The sequence below is a fragment of the Cupressus sempervirens genome, chromosome 10, assembly GCF_028749045.1.
Source record: "Cupressus sempervirens isolate cs-2001-9-10 chromosome 10, ASM2874904v1, whole genome shotgun sequence".
NCBI classification, from domain to species: Eukaryota; Viridiplantae; Streptophyta; class Pinopsida; order Cupressales; family Cupressaceae; genus Cupressus; species Cupressus sempervirens.
The window spans coordinates 667,857,059-667,876,072 of NC_143127.1; the positions used below are offsets into that span (position 1 = coordinate 667,857,059).

A 19,014-nucleotide genomic window follows, 5' to 3' on the forward strand; every position below is an offset into this window, starting at 1 on the left:
AATTATTCAAATTATGTTCTCTTACACTAGATGTATGCATCAATGGTTCACATCCAATGAAGAGAAAGGTGGGGTAGCCCATAGATATCCACATAATGAGAAGGCTATGTGGGGTTGAGTATCTCACCAATTTTTTAAAAAAATTAATAATACCATGCCCAATCTAAAGAGAATAGCTAGCTGACAAGTGAAGTAGGCCACTGTTAAGAACACAAAGAATCATGAAAAAGAAAGATAGAGCTAACACCAAGGACCCATAGTCATAGACATGTTACAAGGAGAAACCAACGTTGAGGTGCAAATGAAGTTTTTACATAGTGAGCGGCAGTGAAGGAAGCCCATGCAACAATGAAGGAAACACCGACGCCATGTTAAAGATTGAAGAAGAAAGATAGTCAATGACACCTCATACCTATACAAAGGAAGCATGGAGTCAAGTAAAGGTGATCCAGCAGAAGATTTATAGGCTTCTATTGTAGCTGGAGATGAGCGATTAAGTTCATATGTTTTGATTGCACATTCTATGCGTGGGAAAACATAACTTTGCTTGCAAAGCTATTTTCTAAATGATTTTCATGGCTACACCAAGGAAGGGTTGTAGGAACTGACCTCACTTGTATATGGAGAAGCTTCACTGGCTTTTGTTAATATCTGGACATGTTCTTGCAGATTCAAGTGATGAAGTAGACAACGACTAAACAAGTCAGTCAATGTATTAAAAGGACAAAGTTGTTCATTGCAAGGAAATAGACCATGAACTTGCAAATAAGGCCACCCTTAAAGGAGGATCATGCTAAGACAAAATAAACTATGGTATAAAAGAGGAATAGGTCATTGGATAAAGAAAGAAGATGTATGCTGAAACAGAGAGCTCGAAGCACATGTTTGAGAGAAAAATGCAGTCAAAAGAAGGACAACATTAGAGCTTTATCCCACATGCCTTGTGGGTGGGGTTATTTAAATGTTTAAATACAAATTCTTAGACCACCCTTAGTGTCTTAGGAAAAGGTCTTTTATAAGCCACTAGCTTATGCAGGTGGGTCCCTTACACCAGTGGACGTCAGTGGAAGGATGATCTGAGCTATATTTTGAACAAAGATGCACATGTGTTGATGTGGTAATGTTGCATGAGATGTTTCCCTGTGTCAAGATCCAGTGGTGGGCGCAAGCTCCAAAGATAAAGTTGCATGGAGGATAAAAAGTGCAAGAATGTGAGCACGTGACATGTGGTAAGCAGGTCCAATGTGTGATGAGGTGGCACCAAAGGAATAGTTTGAGAGGGGGCATTGGATCATGATACGTGTCATGATCCGATGGATGGCACAATCCCACAAAAGAAAGATTCTCACCTATTAAGGAAAGAGGGTAAGTGAGATGTTGATACGTGTCAATGGATCCTATGTAGATGGTGATGTGGTGCTCAATAGCAAAGGTGGACCATTCAGACACTTTCATGTGGCAGTTGGTCAAAGTAAATTTGACTCGAGATCAAAGTATAAGGAGAAAATTGGAAAATAATAAAAAATATTATTTATTATTATTATTTCTTCAAAACTTGCATGTCAAAGATTGTAAATGTAGAAAGGACCTTAAATCTAAAGTTCAAACATTAGGTAATTTTAAATTTTTTGAAAATTTAAAATTTAAAAGATGTTGCAGACTCATTTGAGCTTTATACCAAAGGAGTATTTTTCAAACTGAGATTTAGGAGGTTTTTGGAAGGCAAAATATGCAATATTATATACCGCCAGAATCAAGAGAATCTAAATTTTTTGGTTATGCAGTTAGTTTCTACATAGGAAGTAGCATGTTCATGCTACATGAGTTTTTCTTCTAGATTCCTATCGTGCAACTATATTCAGGTGAGGAACTTTAGAACTAATTTTTGGCATGAAAATGACTTGAATATGGGTAAGAGACAATGAAAGTGCAGTTTGGGTCAAATTTTGATCACATTCACTTAGTAAAAACTCAATTTCACCAACATTTTCATGAGGTAGATCAAGTTTTGGCCAGCAAAAGGGTTTTCATCATTGAACAGAAGATATTTTCAAATCAGTTACAAAGAAATGATGAAACCAAATCAAATCAAAATGGGAGAAGGAAGAAAGAGGTTGTTCAGTTGCAAAAGATTGAATTCCAAGTGGACACATGTTAGGCATAGATCAGATCCAAGAATTCATCTTCTCCTATATCTTTCTATCTTTCTTTCATTGTAAGGGTTGTTGGCAATTTTCTCTAGGTAATACCAATAGGGTTCTAGTGTTTTACTATGAAACCATTCTTTCAGCATAATTCTCTTGTATGAACAACATTAGGAAGGATAATGCAGATAGTTCAAATATGTTGGATGTTTTTCATGTTTTCATTTCATGCATATGAATGTATTGTTGCAAGGAAATTAATACAAAGAACAATAGATGGTTGAGTTTCATCTTGAATCTTGTCTCCTTCATTAGTGATCTTCAATGTTTTATAATCTTTAACATAGAGCTTAGGTTGTAGTTGTAGTCCCTTAAGGTTTTATGTTATTTCATTGTTGCCTATGACTCAAAGGGTTACGTGAATGCGTTAGGGAAATCAATAGGGTTTTGAGGTTACTGATGGGCATATCATGTAAGAATGAGGTTTAAATTGAACATTGATTTCTATTTACAAGTTGAATAGATAGATCAAATATCTGAAGATACACATATGTCCCGGATATTCATATGTATGTTTGTGATTTATGGATTTGCCCAATGGTTAAGGCACTGATCAGTTATAGGATCATTAGGTCTTATTGCTGCATATGAGGGGTCTATTGAAATCAACATTATTAATCAAACATGTTTTACCCTTTTATATTTAAGAGCTATCAAAATTTAACCCTCACTTAGCTTGTGCATTTCATAGAGTTGTAATTAGCTACTGCACTTCTTTGTTATTGCATAAGTGATTAGGAGATTTATGGGTTTTCATCTATAGTAAATAGATTCAAGGATATATTTTTGCACTAGTATGGTATCAATTGAATCTGAGGTCCACTTGCCTAGGTCTTGTAGAGCTTGAAGTAGAAGGGTCTAGCCTTATAGTTGGCCTGATGTCTAAAAATGGCATGTTGAAAATGGGAGTTAGCTACCCTTAGATATGTCATATTCTCATTGGGATAATTGAAAACCCTCCAGCATTTTCAAACACGAACAAGATGGGGACTCTGCTGAGGAATTGTGTTGAGATTCATGATAGAAAAACCTTGAGAATTTAAAGGGATTCAACACAATAGAAGGAACATGGAGAAAGTTTCATACAATAGTAAGTTGATGTGTTATGTCCATTTCCTTACTATATTTTCATGTTCCCCAATGAGCTTTATTCTCTTACAACAGTAGTTCCTAAATTGGATGTAAATTGTGTTGAGAAATGAGTATGTCTTCAATCAGTTCAATTTGGTGTGAGGTATTGTTGTAAGTTCAGAGTCAGAATGGTTGAAAAAGGGTTTCTCTCTTTACAATATTTAAAAGTTTTGCAAAATTCTATAAAGTGAAATTTTAGTTCAGATATGTCATGTATGATCTATGTTAAATCTTTCTCACAATCATGAGTGGTGACTCTCTAAAGGATCTTTGTACTAGTTTAGATTAGTTATATAATAGTTATCAAGAGTTTTCAGTTGAATTAGGCAGATCTGAAAGTTGTGTTAAGTTTTAAGCAAGAAGAGAGATCTATATAAGTTTCTGACCAATAAGTTTTGAAGTTTTGTTTGATTTTCTGTTATAAAAGTTTTTGAATGATAAAAATGAATCACATCAGTGATTTCATATAGATCTCCTCAAGGAGATGGTGACTCTACAAAGGATATGATCAGTGGTGTGAGGAATTGAGATCAACACCAGGCTAGGCAGTAGATCAATGGTTTCATGTAGCAAAACTTGAGGTATTTCATTTTCATGATGTTTTTCTTGTCATGAAAGAAAATAAGTTTTACGTATGTGTTCTCTGTCAAGTGAAGTTTTAGCACTAAGAAGAGGAGAATAGTTTGAAGGTTTTATACACTTCATTAGATCAAGTCTTAGTTGGTTGTATTTAAGTTTGTGAAGTGTGTTTGAAGTTGAGATTGGTAGAAGGGTATAGATCTGCTATAATTAATGAATACTAAAAGTAATCTCGGTGATTCAGCTTTAAGTATAAAGGATGTCAAGATTCATTTCACCTAACATGCAGCCGGTTAGTGATGTTCCTAGATCCATTTCTACCAAGCAGTATATGCCATTAAGTTTTAATGGTATTCATGGTTTCCTAAATGCCATTCCTAATGATGTTAGGAAATGTTTGCCTAAGTTTAGTGGGAACCATCTTGTTTCAGCTAGTCATCATGTTGAATTGTTCATTGATTTAATGGGTGATGATGAGATTGCTCATGAGGATGTGCATATGAAGCTATTTGTTTAGACCTTAGAAGGTGATGCTAGAGACTGGTTTTGTTTTCTACTAGTGTGTTTCATTTCATCTTGGAGTGAGTTGCATTCCACCTTCATGGAGCAATTTGGAGAATGGGTAAGCATGTCTGATTCTTATGATAAGTTTTTCAGGATTCACATTGAGGATGGTGAACTTGTACCTCAATTCAATATCAAATTTACTAGATTTTTTAATGATATCCCTGAGAGTTATAGACCCGATGATCAAATGTGTCTAGCTATTTACTTTGGTGCATTTGATAAGAAAATGATTTTTTACTAAGGGATAAAGAACCACAAACATTATATCAAGCTTTTATGACCGCTAGAGATATTGAAAATAATTTGAAGTATGGACTAATGAGAGGTCATTTGTCTATGAATGATTGCCGATATAATGTGTTTGAAAGAAAGGATGAGTGTGGTGTAGATGTTTCAGTTTCAAATCAAAATATCAACACCCCTGTTTTAGGTTTTAATCAGATTAAGAATTTAAATCAGAATGTGTGTATAGGGAAGGTTAGTCTAGTTGCAAATAGAAACACACATGTTCATGATGCTACATCAATGAATAGTATTTTAGACTCTAATAAGGTTCAGCATTGTGTTTATTTTATGAATCAAAAATTAGTTACAGTAGCAAGTTATTCTCATGATAATTATATGTACGATGATGTAACTGACATTTCAAATTTTGAAGTTGCTGCACCTAGGTCTCAGTCTTGTGCAAATGAGGAGGCTGAAAGTTATCTCTCTAATCACTAGTTTAATGTTGCTGATCCAACATGTCATGGAGAGATAGCACAAGAAGAAGAATGTAAGTCACATTCATCTCAGGAACAATCAGAAGAACAAAGTGCATATATTTCTAATGTTGAAGCAATAGATGGTAAGATATATTTTCTTGATCAACAAGATAGGCAAGAAATGAATTATCTTATTGAGAGATTGCATTATGTTGAGAATAATATAAAGGTTAAAGAGGAAAGATATGCATCTCAATTTGGGTACAAAAAAGATGAAATTCATCTTCCAAGTGATGATAGTGAAGTTGCTGATCTGATGTATAATCAAGAAGCATCATATGAAGGAGATGATGAGAGTGGTTACTCAAATCACAGTGAGGAAAATGACACAATATGTTCACCTTCATATGAGTTTGATTTTGATTGGGAAGAAGAAAGCAATGATGATAGTGAACATTCATCCAAAGGTGAAGGTATGACTTCTTTTTCTAAATCTGAAAAGGAAAGTGCATCTCATTTTTTGCGTCATACAAATTAGTTAGCCAATGAAGAATTTAAGAGTGATTTGTCCTCAAGGTATGAAGATAAAGAAATGTTGAGTCCATTGAATGTTAATGATTTTGAAGATTTTAGTAAAGGGTTGTCAAGTGATTTTACATTAGACAATCAAATTCTAGCATGTAGTGAGGGGTTTAGGAATGATTTAAGGTCTGTTTGTAATGGTTATCCTAAACAAGCTAATGAAGAGGATGTAATTATGGACACTATATGTTTGGTAGAAGAAATAGAAAGGGAGTCTTCATATAGCTCTGACTTTTATTCATACATTGAAAGTTTCCATGAGAATAAAATAGGTAGTGAATTTAAAGTATATGATAACGCTTTATATGATGATGCTTGTAAGGATGAGCAACCCATGTTTTGTCTTAATGTTCAAAAAGGATCAGTGCATGGAGTCATTAACCCATTGTTTGAAGAGGACATGGAGGTTTCAGGTTTACCAGGATTAGATGAAAATGGTGATACACTGTCATATTGTTGTAATAAATTAGAATCATGTTCTTCCCTTTCTAAAATTGAATCTTCTAATGATACTGCATTTTGTGAGTTTGAAGATGAAGTGTTTGATGGAGTTGTCTTTGAAGAAAAACTAACACTTCATAGTAAGTTTTATGATGATTTAAATGAGGTAAAAGCCAATCAACACTTCAATTATGAAAATACATCAGAAGGTTATGAAATGTTTTTAGATTGTGATGATGACATTATGTGTGAATATAAATCTAATTTCTCATTTGAAATTCAGCCAACAACACTTGAGGAAATGCAAAGTCAAGGTGAGTTAAAAATTCATGATATATATAACTCTTTCTGTGAAGTTCAAAATGAGCACTTTGTATTTTTGGTAGATAACATGCATGAATTAGTTAGTAAGGATAAGTTTTAGTTTCATGTTGGCATTCATGAGCATGTGGGTTTTATCTTTCATAGTGAGAAAGAGGTTAAAGTTATGCTAAGTTTTTACATGCATTATGAAAGTGAATGTGTTGATTTCATTTGGTGAAGTGATTTATTTCATGATGTTAACCTAATTGGTGAAATTGGTAGAAGTAATTTCAGTTTATCTCATGAGGAAAGGAATGAAAATCAAGTGTGCAATAGAGGTAAACAATTTTTTTGAGGTTTGGTGATGGGGACACAACCCACGCACAAAATGGACACAACAGGAAAAAGGAAATTGTATTAATTGTGAAAATAAGCTAGTACATTCAGTATAGAGAAAAGACTTCAAAACATGCCCTAAGGGCTTACAATAACATAAATCTAGAGATAATTTCTCCTTTCAGTACCTCCTCTCAAACTTCACTCCGAACTGCCTTTTACAATGCCAGAAATGTCCTTAAATAGACACCAGAGGGTTAAGGACTAGGAAAACATTCTAGAAAGTGCTAGTAGGCATCCATCGACCAAGTAGAAGGCTCCAGAAGCCACATTAGAAGTTGGTGCAAATCTAGAAGAATTCAAAAAAATGGTAACCAAACTTCCGGGAGGCATAACTTTTGAACCGTAGCTCCGATTGGCAAACCGTTTACATTTTTGGAAAGCTCTTGAAGCACTCTATAGCCCTACGGACAAGCTTTTCTCATCCCCCATTTTTTGGCCCTTTTAGAGGTCATTTAATGACCCTAACCTGACTTTGAAGCATTCTTAGGAGGTCTCCAAAACCCAAAAAATTGCGATAACTTTCAAACCGTGGGGCCTTTTGACCTGATTCTTATGTTAGAATTGCTCTAAATTAAAATTACATTCATCTAGCCAATTTACACCTCCTAGTTCACCAAAATGATGGCTCAATTACATACTCATATTTTTTCGGCATTCACACGTATCCCATGGTGTTCAAATACTCTATCCTTGAACACTGATAGTGGAACTGTGAGAGTTGGAACCTTTATTTGACCCAAATGGGTATCCAGAAATGAAAACACATGAAATAGAAACTAAGGCTAAGTACATTTTTTTGGGTGACACAGGATTTCCCTTATACCTCTAGATACTCTTGCATCATTCGGTGGCCCAGGGCCATCGTGTGTACATAATCTTAGTGGTAGTTTTCCTATTTTCAATAAAGCTATTCGAGAGAGTTTTTGAAGTTCAAGTGTGTCGTCTACTTCTCCCAGAGATCTAAATCCTTTCCATGCCCACAAGGGACATGCATCCCTAGAAAGAGCACTGTTGGGACTGAAAATTGCATGGTCAATTTTGAGTACCATTGAGAAAATTGAGCCCTATAAATGCTTTTAAATGCATGCATACCCGACTGTACCTTTGAGCCCCATGAGGTGTTTAATGTTTCTAACACCTTCCTTTTAGTGTGTCTACCTATTCCATGAAGTTAAACTATCATTCTGAGCCATTTTGTGAAGTCCCATTTTGAGTAACTGTCATTTCTGCATTTTCACCTCAGTGTCAAGCAGTGACATGAGGCTATGTTTGCAAGTGAATATCTCACACCCAAAAATGTTTCATGACTCACCACTTTAGGAGTGTTTATTATCCATACTTGAGAGCATTTCTTTCAAATTTCAAGTCATTTTGAGTCCATTTGACTAGGTTTTGACTCCCTCAAATTAGGTCATTTAATGTGTTCATGCTAATGCACATTGCACATAATTTTGGGAGGCCCTGTTTGACAAGGTATAAATTTTGACCAATTGACACAAATAAGAAATTTCCTTTTGCATCATTTTCTAGGGGTTAGAGATTTGCTATGCTCCAGATTTGAGCTTATGATGAATCTGTTTGATCAATTTTCAAATGTGATTCTGAAGGAAATTTATAAAGTTTCACTGGTAATCAAAATTGCAGATTGATTGGGAGCCCTGTTCAGGATGTCATTTATTTGAGTCTGTAATTTCCTAGATAAAATGGTTTATTTCCCTGCATTCTACTCTAAAAATACTTAGAGTGTGTCAGTTTGCAAGTCTTGACAAATCCATCTGCACACATTTTTGGGGTCTTTCCATTTGCAAAAAACTCTATTTAACTGATGATCACTATCCTGCAATTCCAAGTAGCCCACTTTAACCGCTTTCCATTTGCATCCTATTATTTTTCATGATCCCAAATTGCAAAGCCATACTCACCTCATGAAAAAGAATCAACATCCCAATTTTTGTTTCCCCATGTACTCATTTGCCCAGTTTTTGAAGCCAATTTTGGACCCAATTTATTGTTTTCTAACATGTTTATCTGTAGGTGATTCTAAGAGGTAAACTTTGAAAGAAAATATTTTTTGACCTCTAACTTTTCATGAGATGAGATTAAATGGGGTAAAAGTATGTGGAACAGAGGATCAGTATGTTCAATTTCAGAGCTTGGTCAGGTGTTTATGACAATTTTTAAAGCCAGGCAACAGGCTTCCTAACGCAATTTTCATAGTGGCACAGAAATGATTTAAAATGAGTTTTAAGTGATGATTCAGTACTCAAATTGGTTTCTAGTTAGTTCACGAGCATCGATGGATCATTTTTCCATATTAGTTATCCAAAAATGATTTTTTTTTAATTAGACCCACTTTGGGGCCCAACTGATTACATTAGATTGATGGAATGATGTAGGGAGTAAAGAGCTCAAGTTGTAATTGTCAAATAGAAAGGATACCCATGATTCCACTCTTTATTTCATTCTTGAAATATTGAGTCATCATTAGAAATGTTATATATAAATGACCAATTGTTTATAATGCTCTTACAGTAAATGGGCATGAAGCCATATTGTCATTTCCTCATATATTGTGCTTGTAATGATTGAAATTATGTTCTCTTACACCATATGCATGCATCAATGGTCCACATCCAATGAATAAAAAGGTGGGGCACCCCATAGATATCTGCATAATGAGAAGGCTATGCAGGGCAGAGTATCTCACCAAAAAAAAATTAAAAATAACAATACCATGCCCAATCTAAAGAGAATAGCCAACTGGCAAGTGAAGCAGGCCACTGTTAAGAACACAAAGACTCATGCAAAAGAAAGACAAAGCTAATACCAAGGACCCATAGTCATAGAAATGTTACAAGGAGAAACCAATGTTGAGGTGCAGAGGAAGTTTTTACATAGTGAGTGGCAGTGAAGGAAGTTCGTGCACATTGGAGGAAACACCCACGCCATGTTAAAGATTGAAGAAGAAAAATAGTCAACGGCACATCACACCTATATAGAGGAAGCATGGAGTGAAATGAAGGTGATCTAACTAAAGATTTATAGGCTTCTATTGCAGTTGGAGATGAGTGATTAAGTTCATATGTTCTGATTGCACGTTCTGTGCCTAGGAAAACATAACTTTTCTTGCAAAGCTATTTTATGAACAATGTTCATGGCTGCATTAGGGAAGGGGTGTAGGAATTGACCTCAATTGTATTATGGAGAATTTTCACTGGCTTTTGTTAATATTTGGACATGTTCTTGTAGACTCAAGTGATGAAGGAGACAGCAACTAAACAAGGTAGTTAATGTATTAAAAGGACAAAGCCATCCATTGTAGGGAAAGAGCCCATGAACTTCCAGATAAGGCCACCCTTAAAGGAGGATCCACTAGTACATTTGACTCAAATTTTTGACCAAAATTTTGACCATCTGATAATTTGGGGTCAATTTGGTCGAATTGTGATGGGTTTTGTTAAAGATGAACCCGTGTTGGTCAAAATTTTGACCAACACGAGTTCATCTTTAACCAAAAATTGAAATAAGTTATGTTTGTCACCCTAATCTTATTGTATTGCACCCAAAAGACTCGTGCATGCACTGAACCATTTTCTACCACTGTGATTTGTGGCTAGGAGTACATGGCAAAAGGGTTTAACAACGTCAGCACTAGTAGGGTTTGACATCTTGGGTTCTTTGGTGGTTGATTGTAGCAGAGGAGAGCTTGTGAATGCTTCCAAGTTGATCCATTGAAAGAGATTTCAGCAAGAAGGTGGCGTGAAAGGATCAAATAATAGCTGGAAATGTTGAAGAGTCTCCTTCCTAGCGTTACAAAGGCAAGTTGAAGTTTTGATTTATAGATTGACATTTCTTGCCTTGTTTTGAATATATTTATATACACCCTATACAATGTTTGCCTTTTTTTGGAGTAGACATTTCTCATTTGCTTTGTTCCCTAACTAGAGTTTTCAAACTAGTGCTTATAACAACCTCCTAAGATATTCATAAATACCAGTAATCCAAAAGCAAGGCAAACAAAATTGATGAGTCAAAAAATAGAACACAAAACTATCAAAATCTAATCAATGGACTCCTGCAGTTCAATCCCTAACACAATCCAAATTAATTTCTTGAAGTTCAATCCACTCCTACAATGTCCAAGAACATTTCTTTGTCAACATTACCCAGGTTGTTCTAGGGATCAACACTCTCATTGCTTGTTATTTCAAGTTTGGCAGAGAAAAGCGAGGCAATCAAATATTACATTACATACTTGAAAGGAACATACCTCCTGATATGTGCATTTATAGCTCATTTCAGGTCATTGTAGAGCTGACAGGCTAGAAGAAGCAGTCAAACTCTTAAACCAACTAATTCTAAATGGTCTGGCTCCAAAAAACTTTACGTATAATATCATTATTGCTGGACACTGCAGGGTTGCCTGCACAAGTGTTGCATTCAAACTATTTGATAATATGGTAAAGAGTGGTATTTTGCCTCATGTGATTACTTATACTACTCTTACAATTGGGTTATGCAAGGAAGGTAATATACAGGATGCACATTTTCTTTTGAGGGAAATGTTTGGAGAAGGTTTGATTCATGACAAAATTGTACACAGTGTATTGATTGATGAACATCTCAAGAATGGTAATGTAGAACAAGCTTTTAAACTGTGGGCACAAATGGACAAGAAAGAAATTCCACCTAATGTTATTGCTTACACTCCTTTTCTAAACAGGCTTTGCAAGATAAGCTACATAAAGTAGGCACATAGATTCAATACGAAAATGGTAAATCGACACATTTTTCCTGACAATTTCACTTATAGCTCATTGATTGATGGACATTGGGCTAGAAAAGGAAATGATTAAAAATTGGGCTTGCACCTAATGTCGTTATTTTTAATACTCTCATTAATGGATTTTGTAAACAAGAAATGATAAGTACAACAAATCAGCTTTGTACCCTCATGCCAAGCAATGGCTTGTCCCCTGATATTTTTACCTACAATATTTTAATTAATGCTCACTGTAAGGCAACTGATATGAAGCAAGCTTTTGAGATCATGAACATGATATCATGTAGTGGTTGTGCTCCTGATGTTATTACCTACAATACTTTGATAAATGGTCTTTGCATTACAAAAAGGACTCAGCTAGCTTTTAATCTCCTTGAGAGCATTGTTTCCACTGGATTTTCTCTAGACACATTCACTTTCAATACAATTTGGGATGGGCTCTTAAGGATTCCCTTGGTCTGGTTCTTACTTTGTTAGAAAAACATTTTTAAATGGGTTTTGTCCCAGATATGGTGTCCTATAGTACACTTCTTAATCATTTTTGTAGCCTTGGAATGCTGAATCAGGCTATGATGTGGCTGGGTAAACTTATGAAAATATTTTTTATTCACCATGCTGTTACATATGAGATATTGGACAATGTTCACTTTGGTGGTAAATGGTCTACCAATAATCCAAAAAATGTCACTAGAGAAGGATATCTTTTTCATTGTGTAATGTAGTCAATGAGTAATAGATCAAAGAGGGAAGAAGGCACTCAAATGCCATTTGCAAGTCTTAATGAGAATCTAGACTGTGTAATAAGCATAACTGATATTTATTCTAAGGCTATACAAGACAAATGATAAGGGGCATCAAAATGTTTTAAAGAGTGACGACTGGGATGATTCGACTTATAACAGGCTGATGGTAAGTTGTAGAAGTGGTCTCTTTTGCAAAGAAAAATCAAAGGCAAATGAATTCTTCAATCTGTGTGTGTGTGTGTGTGTGTGTGTGTGTGTGTGTGTGTGTATGTATGATAGCTATCCCAGAGTTGATATGGCCAAAGATATGCATGTCTTTCTCAAGAGTGCCGTGTACAAAACACCAACTTTTGAGCTTTCATGCTCATTCTAATGTATTTTCCCTTTGACACTATCTGTTTAATTGTAAACAATTCATCCCTATATGGCTTGTTTAGATTCTCTTAGTCTAGAGGGTTTTCCCATGGAAATATCTTGGGATCTAGATTATTGATGAAGTTTGGGGATGACATGACATGAATAGTGGATGTATATTATTTTGAATTTTACACATGTGATCCGATAGATTTTATTACAGGCATTTTTGAATCTCTGTTTCAGCATAAAGAATGGTGAAAAAACTAGCAATGACTCTGACATCCCTCTTTGTTATCTAGCGATGGCAAAAATTGGAACCATTCTTAATGAGATTTACAAATTGAGCCAAGAATAGTCCAAGTGTCTACAGGTGGGTACTGTGAGTAGACTATGCAAATTTAGCTCTGTTTCCTTCCTTTTGGTGGTGTTCAGTGCAGGTTTACATTAATGTAGAATACTGCATAGGTAGTGACTGATTGCTATCACTAAGATCCCCTCTCAAGTAATAAAGAAATGCACCAAGTTTTCTAGCATACATTTCAATCTTCAAGTCACCTATGCCTCGTATAACTCTCAAAGGTTTTGGCATGTTAATTGTAGCCAATCTCTCTAAAATTTTGACCAACAAGAATGTTGGTTGAACTTTCAATTGGAAAAATTACGACCAATGACTTGGTTGATGTTGGTTGAAGATTGGTCGAAATGTAAGTCAAAATTTTGACCAATAATGGTTGAAAAGTGGCCTCATATGTAGTAGTGATCATGCCAAGGTAAGACACACTACAATATAAAAGAGGAATAGGTCTTTGCATAAAGAAAGAAGATGTATGCTGAAATAGAGAGCTCAAAGCACATGTTTGAGAGAAAAACACACTCAAAAGAAGGACAACATTAGAGCTTTATCCCACATGCCCTGTGGTTGGGGTTATTGAAATGTTTAAATAAAAATTCTTAGACTACCCTTAGTGTCTTAGGAAAAGGGCTTTTATAAGTTGCTAGCTTATGCAGGTAGGTCCTGTACACTAGTGGACATCAGTGGAAGGATGATATGAGCTATATTTTGAACAAAGACGTGCATGTGCTGATGTGGCAATGTTGCATAAGATGTAGCCACATGCATGGATCCAATGGTGGGTGCAAGCCTGCAAGATGAAGATGCATGAAGGATAAAAAGTGTGGGCATGAGGGTGAATGACATGTGGCAAGTGGGTCCCATGCATAATGAGGTGGCACCAAAGGAGTAGTTTGAGAGGGAGCATAGGATTGTGACATGTGTCATGATCTGACAGATGGTGCAATCCTGTAAAAGAAAGATGCTGACCAGTTAAGGAAAGTAGTTAAGTAGGATACTGACACATGTCAGTGGGTCCCATATAGATGGTGATGTGGCGCTCGATAGCAGAGGTGGACCATTCAGAAACTGCCATGCGGCAGTTGGTCAAAGTAAGTTTTACCCAAGACCAAAGTATAAGGAGAAAATTGGAAAATAATAAAAAATATTATTTTTTATTATTATTTCTTCAAAAGTTGCATGTCAGAGATTGTAAATGCAAAAAGGACCTTAAATCTAAAGTTCAAACATTAGGTAATTTTAAATTTTTTGAAAATATAAAATTTAAAACATGTTGCAGACTCATTTGAGCTTTATATCAAAGGAGTATTTTTCAAACTAATATTTAGGAGGTTTTCTAGATGGCATAATATGTGATATCACATATCATCAAAATCGGGAGAATCTAAATTTTTTGATTATGCAGTTAGTTTCTACACATGAAGCAGCTTGTTCATGCTACATGAGGTTTTCTTCCAAATTCCTATTGTACAACTGTATTCAGGTGAGGAAGTTCAGAACTGATTTTTGGCATGAAAATGACTTGAATATGGGTAACAGGTAGTAGAAATGCAGTTTGGGTTGAATTCTGATCACATTCACTTAGTAAAAAATCAATCTCACCAGCATTTTCATGAGGTAGATCAAATTTTGGCAAGAAAAAGGGTTTTCATCATTAAACAAAAGATATTTTCAAATTAGTTACAAAGAAATGATGAAACCAAATTAGATCAAAATGGGAGAAGGAAGAGAGAGGTTGTTCAATTGCAGAAGATTGAATTCCAAGTGGACACATGTCAGGCATAGATTAGATCCAAGAATTCATCTTCTTCTATATCTTTCTATCTTTCTTTCATTGTAAGGGTTGTTGGCAATTTTCTCCCGATAATACTAGCAAGGTTCCAGTGTTTTACTGTGAAACTATTCTTTCAACATAATTCTCTTCTATGAATAGAATTAGGATGGATAATATAGATAGTTTAGATCTATTGGGCATTTTTCATGTTTTCATTTCATGCATATGAATGTATTGTTTCAAGGAAATTAATAGAAAGAAAAATAGATGGTTGAGTTTTATCTTGAATCTTGTCTCCTTCATCAATGATCTTCAATGTTTTATAATCTTTGACATAGAGCTTAGGTTGTAGTTGCAGTCCCTTAAGGCTGTATGCTATTTCATTGTTTCCTGTGACTCAAAGGGTTATGTAAATGCTTCACGAAAATCAACAAGGTTGTGAGGTTACTGATGGGGATATCATGTAAGAATGAGGTTTAAATTGAACATTACTATCTATTTACAAGTTGAATAGATAGATCAGATATCTGAAGATACACATTTGTCTTAGATAGTCATATGTATGTTTGTGATTCATGGATTTTCCCAATGGTTAAGGTACTGATCAGTTACAGGATCGTTATGTCTTATTGCTACATATGAGGTGTCTACTGAGATCAACATTATTAAGGAAACATGTTTTACCCTTTTATGTTGAAGAGCTATCAAAGTTTAACCGTCACTTAGCTTGTGCATTTTATAGAGTTGTAATTAGCTACAACACTTCTTTGTTACTGCATAAGTCATTAGTAGATTTATGGGTTTTCATCTATAGTAAATAGATTCTGGCATATTTTTTTGCACTAGTATGATATCAATTGAATTTGAGGTCCACCCACCTAGATCTTGCAGAGCTTGAAGTAGAAGAAGGGTCTAGCCTTATAGTTGGCCTGGTGTCTAAAAATGGCATGTTGAAAATGGGAGTGAGCTACCCCTAGATATGTCATATTCTCATTGGGATAATTGAAAACCCTCCAGCATTTTCAAACACCAAAAGATACCTCTTCAAAAATGGGTACCCAATTTTTTTGGAATAGGGTAGTCATTATGGTTTAGGTGCTTGATCTGTATTCAAAAATTGGGCATCCAATTGTTGAATATGAATTGGGCACCTAATTTGTAAAATACATAAAACCCATTTTTTGTGGGGTTATTGTTGGAATTACAATAGGAAAGGTAAACTTCTAAGAGGGGGAGGGGGGGGGGGGGGGGGGGGGGGGGGGGTTTAAAAAGTAGTTTAAACTTGGACCCATAAAAACTTTCACCACACATCCATCTCATACATTTAATGAGTAAACTAAAATAACATGTAAAACATATACATCTAAATCATGTAAACACATAAGAAATGATACACATATGACACTAGATATGATTACCTAGAAACCCTCCAATTTGAAGATAAAACTAGGGAGGGGATGACATGAGCAAATTTTCACTACTATAGTAATAAAGTGTATCCAAAGAAGGTTACAATATTTTAACCATGAAACATGATCTACCCTATAAAAAATCTACCTTGTTAAAGGCTTACAAAGATTATTAGATCTTACCTTGTACGAGGATTTAAACACCCTATTAGAAGCATGCCTTGCTAAAGGGCTTTAACTTACAACTAAGTAAGCACATTGTTAGAGGATTTCATACAACCTGTTAGGACTACTCTATTAAAAGATTTTGACTGAAATCACCTGTTAGAATGTCTCAACTTTGATCATGTGATTAGCACTTGTTTGATAACATATTACCTCTAAATAATGTCTTCTTGATCCTTCTTGATTAGATGTCTCTTTTTTGTATCTTTTTCCTTTCCTTTGTTCTGCTCTAACTAATTCTACAATGTTATTTTATTTCATAACTTCTAAGCCACCATGAATGCTCTACTTGTGCATGAAAACTTCTCTTCACTCCTCCAATTCCTTACATACTCACTCATTCTCTCTCTAAAGGGTTTAGGTTTTGTCCTCCTTAAGAAGACTTAGTGACTTAGGGTCAGGTATGAATATACAAGTTGAGATTCATCCATATTGCCACTTAATCCTTCCCATTTTCTGATTGGCTACAAGTAATTACATAGGGAATCCAACTACAAATTCATCCTTATCTCAAAAATATCAAAATTTAATCCTAAGTTGGCTCAAAAATGGTTTACATAGTTGTTTGTGTCTTTACAAACAACTATGTCAAAACTATCTTACTCAGCAATTGAAATCTCTAATGCTCAACATACACTAATCTCTCTACTATGACTCAACATCTGTATTTCTTGACATCCACTATTTACTTGGCTCTTGTGCCACTTGGCATATACCATCTACTTGACACTTGAGTGACTCAGTACATGAGTGGCTTGACACTCACTATGACTCAATGTGGTCTAATATATATGTCATGCTTGGCATGTACCACTAGTTTGGCATGAACTAAGTAACTAACTTAAGTATGTTGACATTCACTTGTCAAAACTAATTTGAGATCAACAGTTTCCCCCTTTGACATGAGTGTTAGAAACACTTGAGTATACATTCATATCCTTGATCTCACAAGCATAACATATCTTAACTTGGCTTATATACAAAACTTCAAAATGTCAAAAAAATTTAATCACTTAGATGCCTCAAAATTTGAAAACTTTGTCTAAGTTGATATGTCTATTCTATATCATAAACTTTGTGCTCTCACTGAGTAAATATGTCTCTATTGATAAAATTTGACTTCATGCTTTGTTTTGTTGATACTCTTTCATCTAATACTTTTGATATGTTTTGATGCTTGCTCTCTCTTAGCTTATTTTAGATTTTCTTTGTTCCTATTATTTCTTACTCTCCTTATATCTCACAAAAATTCTTATTCTTTATTACTCCCAAAAATAATATCTCCCCTATTCTCTTTTTTCATTCTCCCCTTTGTTCTATTTCTCCCCCAAATAGATGTCTCCCCCTTTTTGACACTTATGTCAATGGGCTATACACTTATTTTTTGTTTTTCAAGAAAATATTTATGGACATCCGATATCATCTTAAGAGCTACATTCTAGTTCTCACATGCTACATCCAATGACTTGAATTGGATTGCTAGCTTGATAGCAAGGTGGAATAGACCATCTAAGGTAGAAATATTTGGGTCATTCTTCATTAAGGTTTTAGCATAGCCTAACTTCTTGTTCAAAATTTTCATATGGGTGGTGAGAGTTGCTTGGATGCTAGTTAGTTTGGCCCTTATGTTGGCCTCATCTACTATCAATATAGCTAACTGGCTCTATTTTTGAAACAATGTCCTACAATGCTTCTCACTATAAGCTAGATTAATTGGTAGTTTTGCATTTGATGTAGTAATTTGGCTCTCTAGACTTACAATGTGACTTATGGTGTCTTGGGTGAAGAGTGAGGGATTGCACAATTTAGTGTAAAACAAGAATATTTTCTCAAGTAGCTTCTTCACATCCTCAACCTTAGTTACCAATGCAAATTGTGTTAGTTCTATATCACCTAATATTTTCTCATTCACTTTGTTTTTCAAACTTCCTTTCTAACCATTCTAATAATTTAGCATTTGTATCTAGGTCTTCATTACTAACCTTCTCCACTATATCTATTAGTTGCTCCTTTAGTAGCTTGATCTCATATAGAGTTGGAGAACTCAATGCATCTAAAAAGATTTCTTTAATGTCTTGTAGTGCCTTCTTTTGCCTATGCTCCCTTCTAAGAATTTCTTGATGATTTTTCCTTGCTAGGGCTTTCTGCAATGTGCCCATTTGATCTATAGTCATGGTGTCATAATCATACTTGAAGAAAATGATCTCTTCATCAAGGCTCACATCTCCATATTGAATTACTTCTTTAGCTTTTGATGAAATTGATCTTGGCACTAAGATTTGTAGTGGTGTAACATCTATTCTTGGCTTCTAAAGAGTATGACTTGATGGAGTGCTAGATACTAGTAAGGTTACTAGGGCTTGGATGGTAGTTTTCTCCTTCAGTTGTGGTGTCATCTCACTCTCTTCGGGCTTACCCTATTTTTCCATAATGAATTGACTTGCACCTTGTCCTTGTGCTA

At 35.0% G+C, this 19,014-nt stretch overlaps 1 protein-coding gene across 1 annotated transcript; it reads left to right on the forward strand.

The window, feature by feature from the left end:
- The first annotated feature begins 5,777 nt into the window (after positions 1-5,777).
- Positions 5,778-11,661, forward strand: LOC149535599 (uncharacterized). The gene is made up of 2 exons (XM_089806161.1): positions 5,778-6,214; positions 11,328-11,661. Exons 1-2 carry the CDS (start codon positions 5,778-5,780, stop codon positions 11,659-11,661), a joined length of 771 nt encoding a protein of 256 aa, XP_089662287.1.
- Positions 11,662-19,014: the final 7,353 nt, after the last annotated feature.

Bases quoted from the DNA above. Each gene is read 5' to 3' on its own strand.
- LOC149535599 (XM_089806161.1), top strand. From the start codon at position 5,778: ATGTTGAGTCCATTGAATGTTAATGATTTTGAAGATTTTAGTAAAGGG. The intron at 6,215-11,327 runs GTCATATTGTTG...TGGACACTGCAG, and splicing joins GATGAAAATGGTGATACACT to GGTTGCCTGCACAAGTGTTG.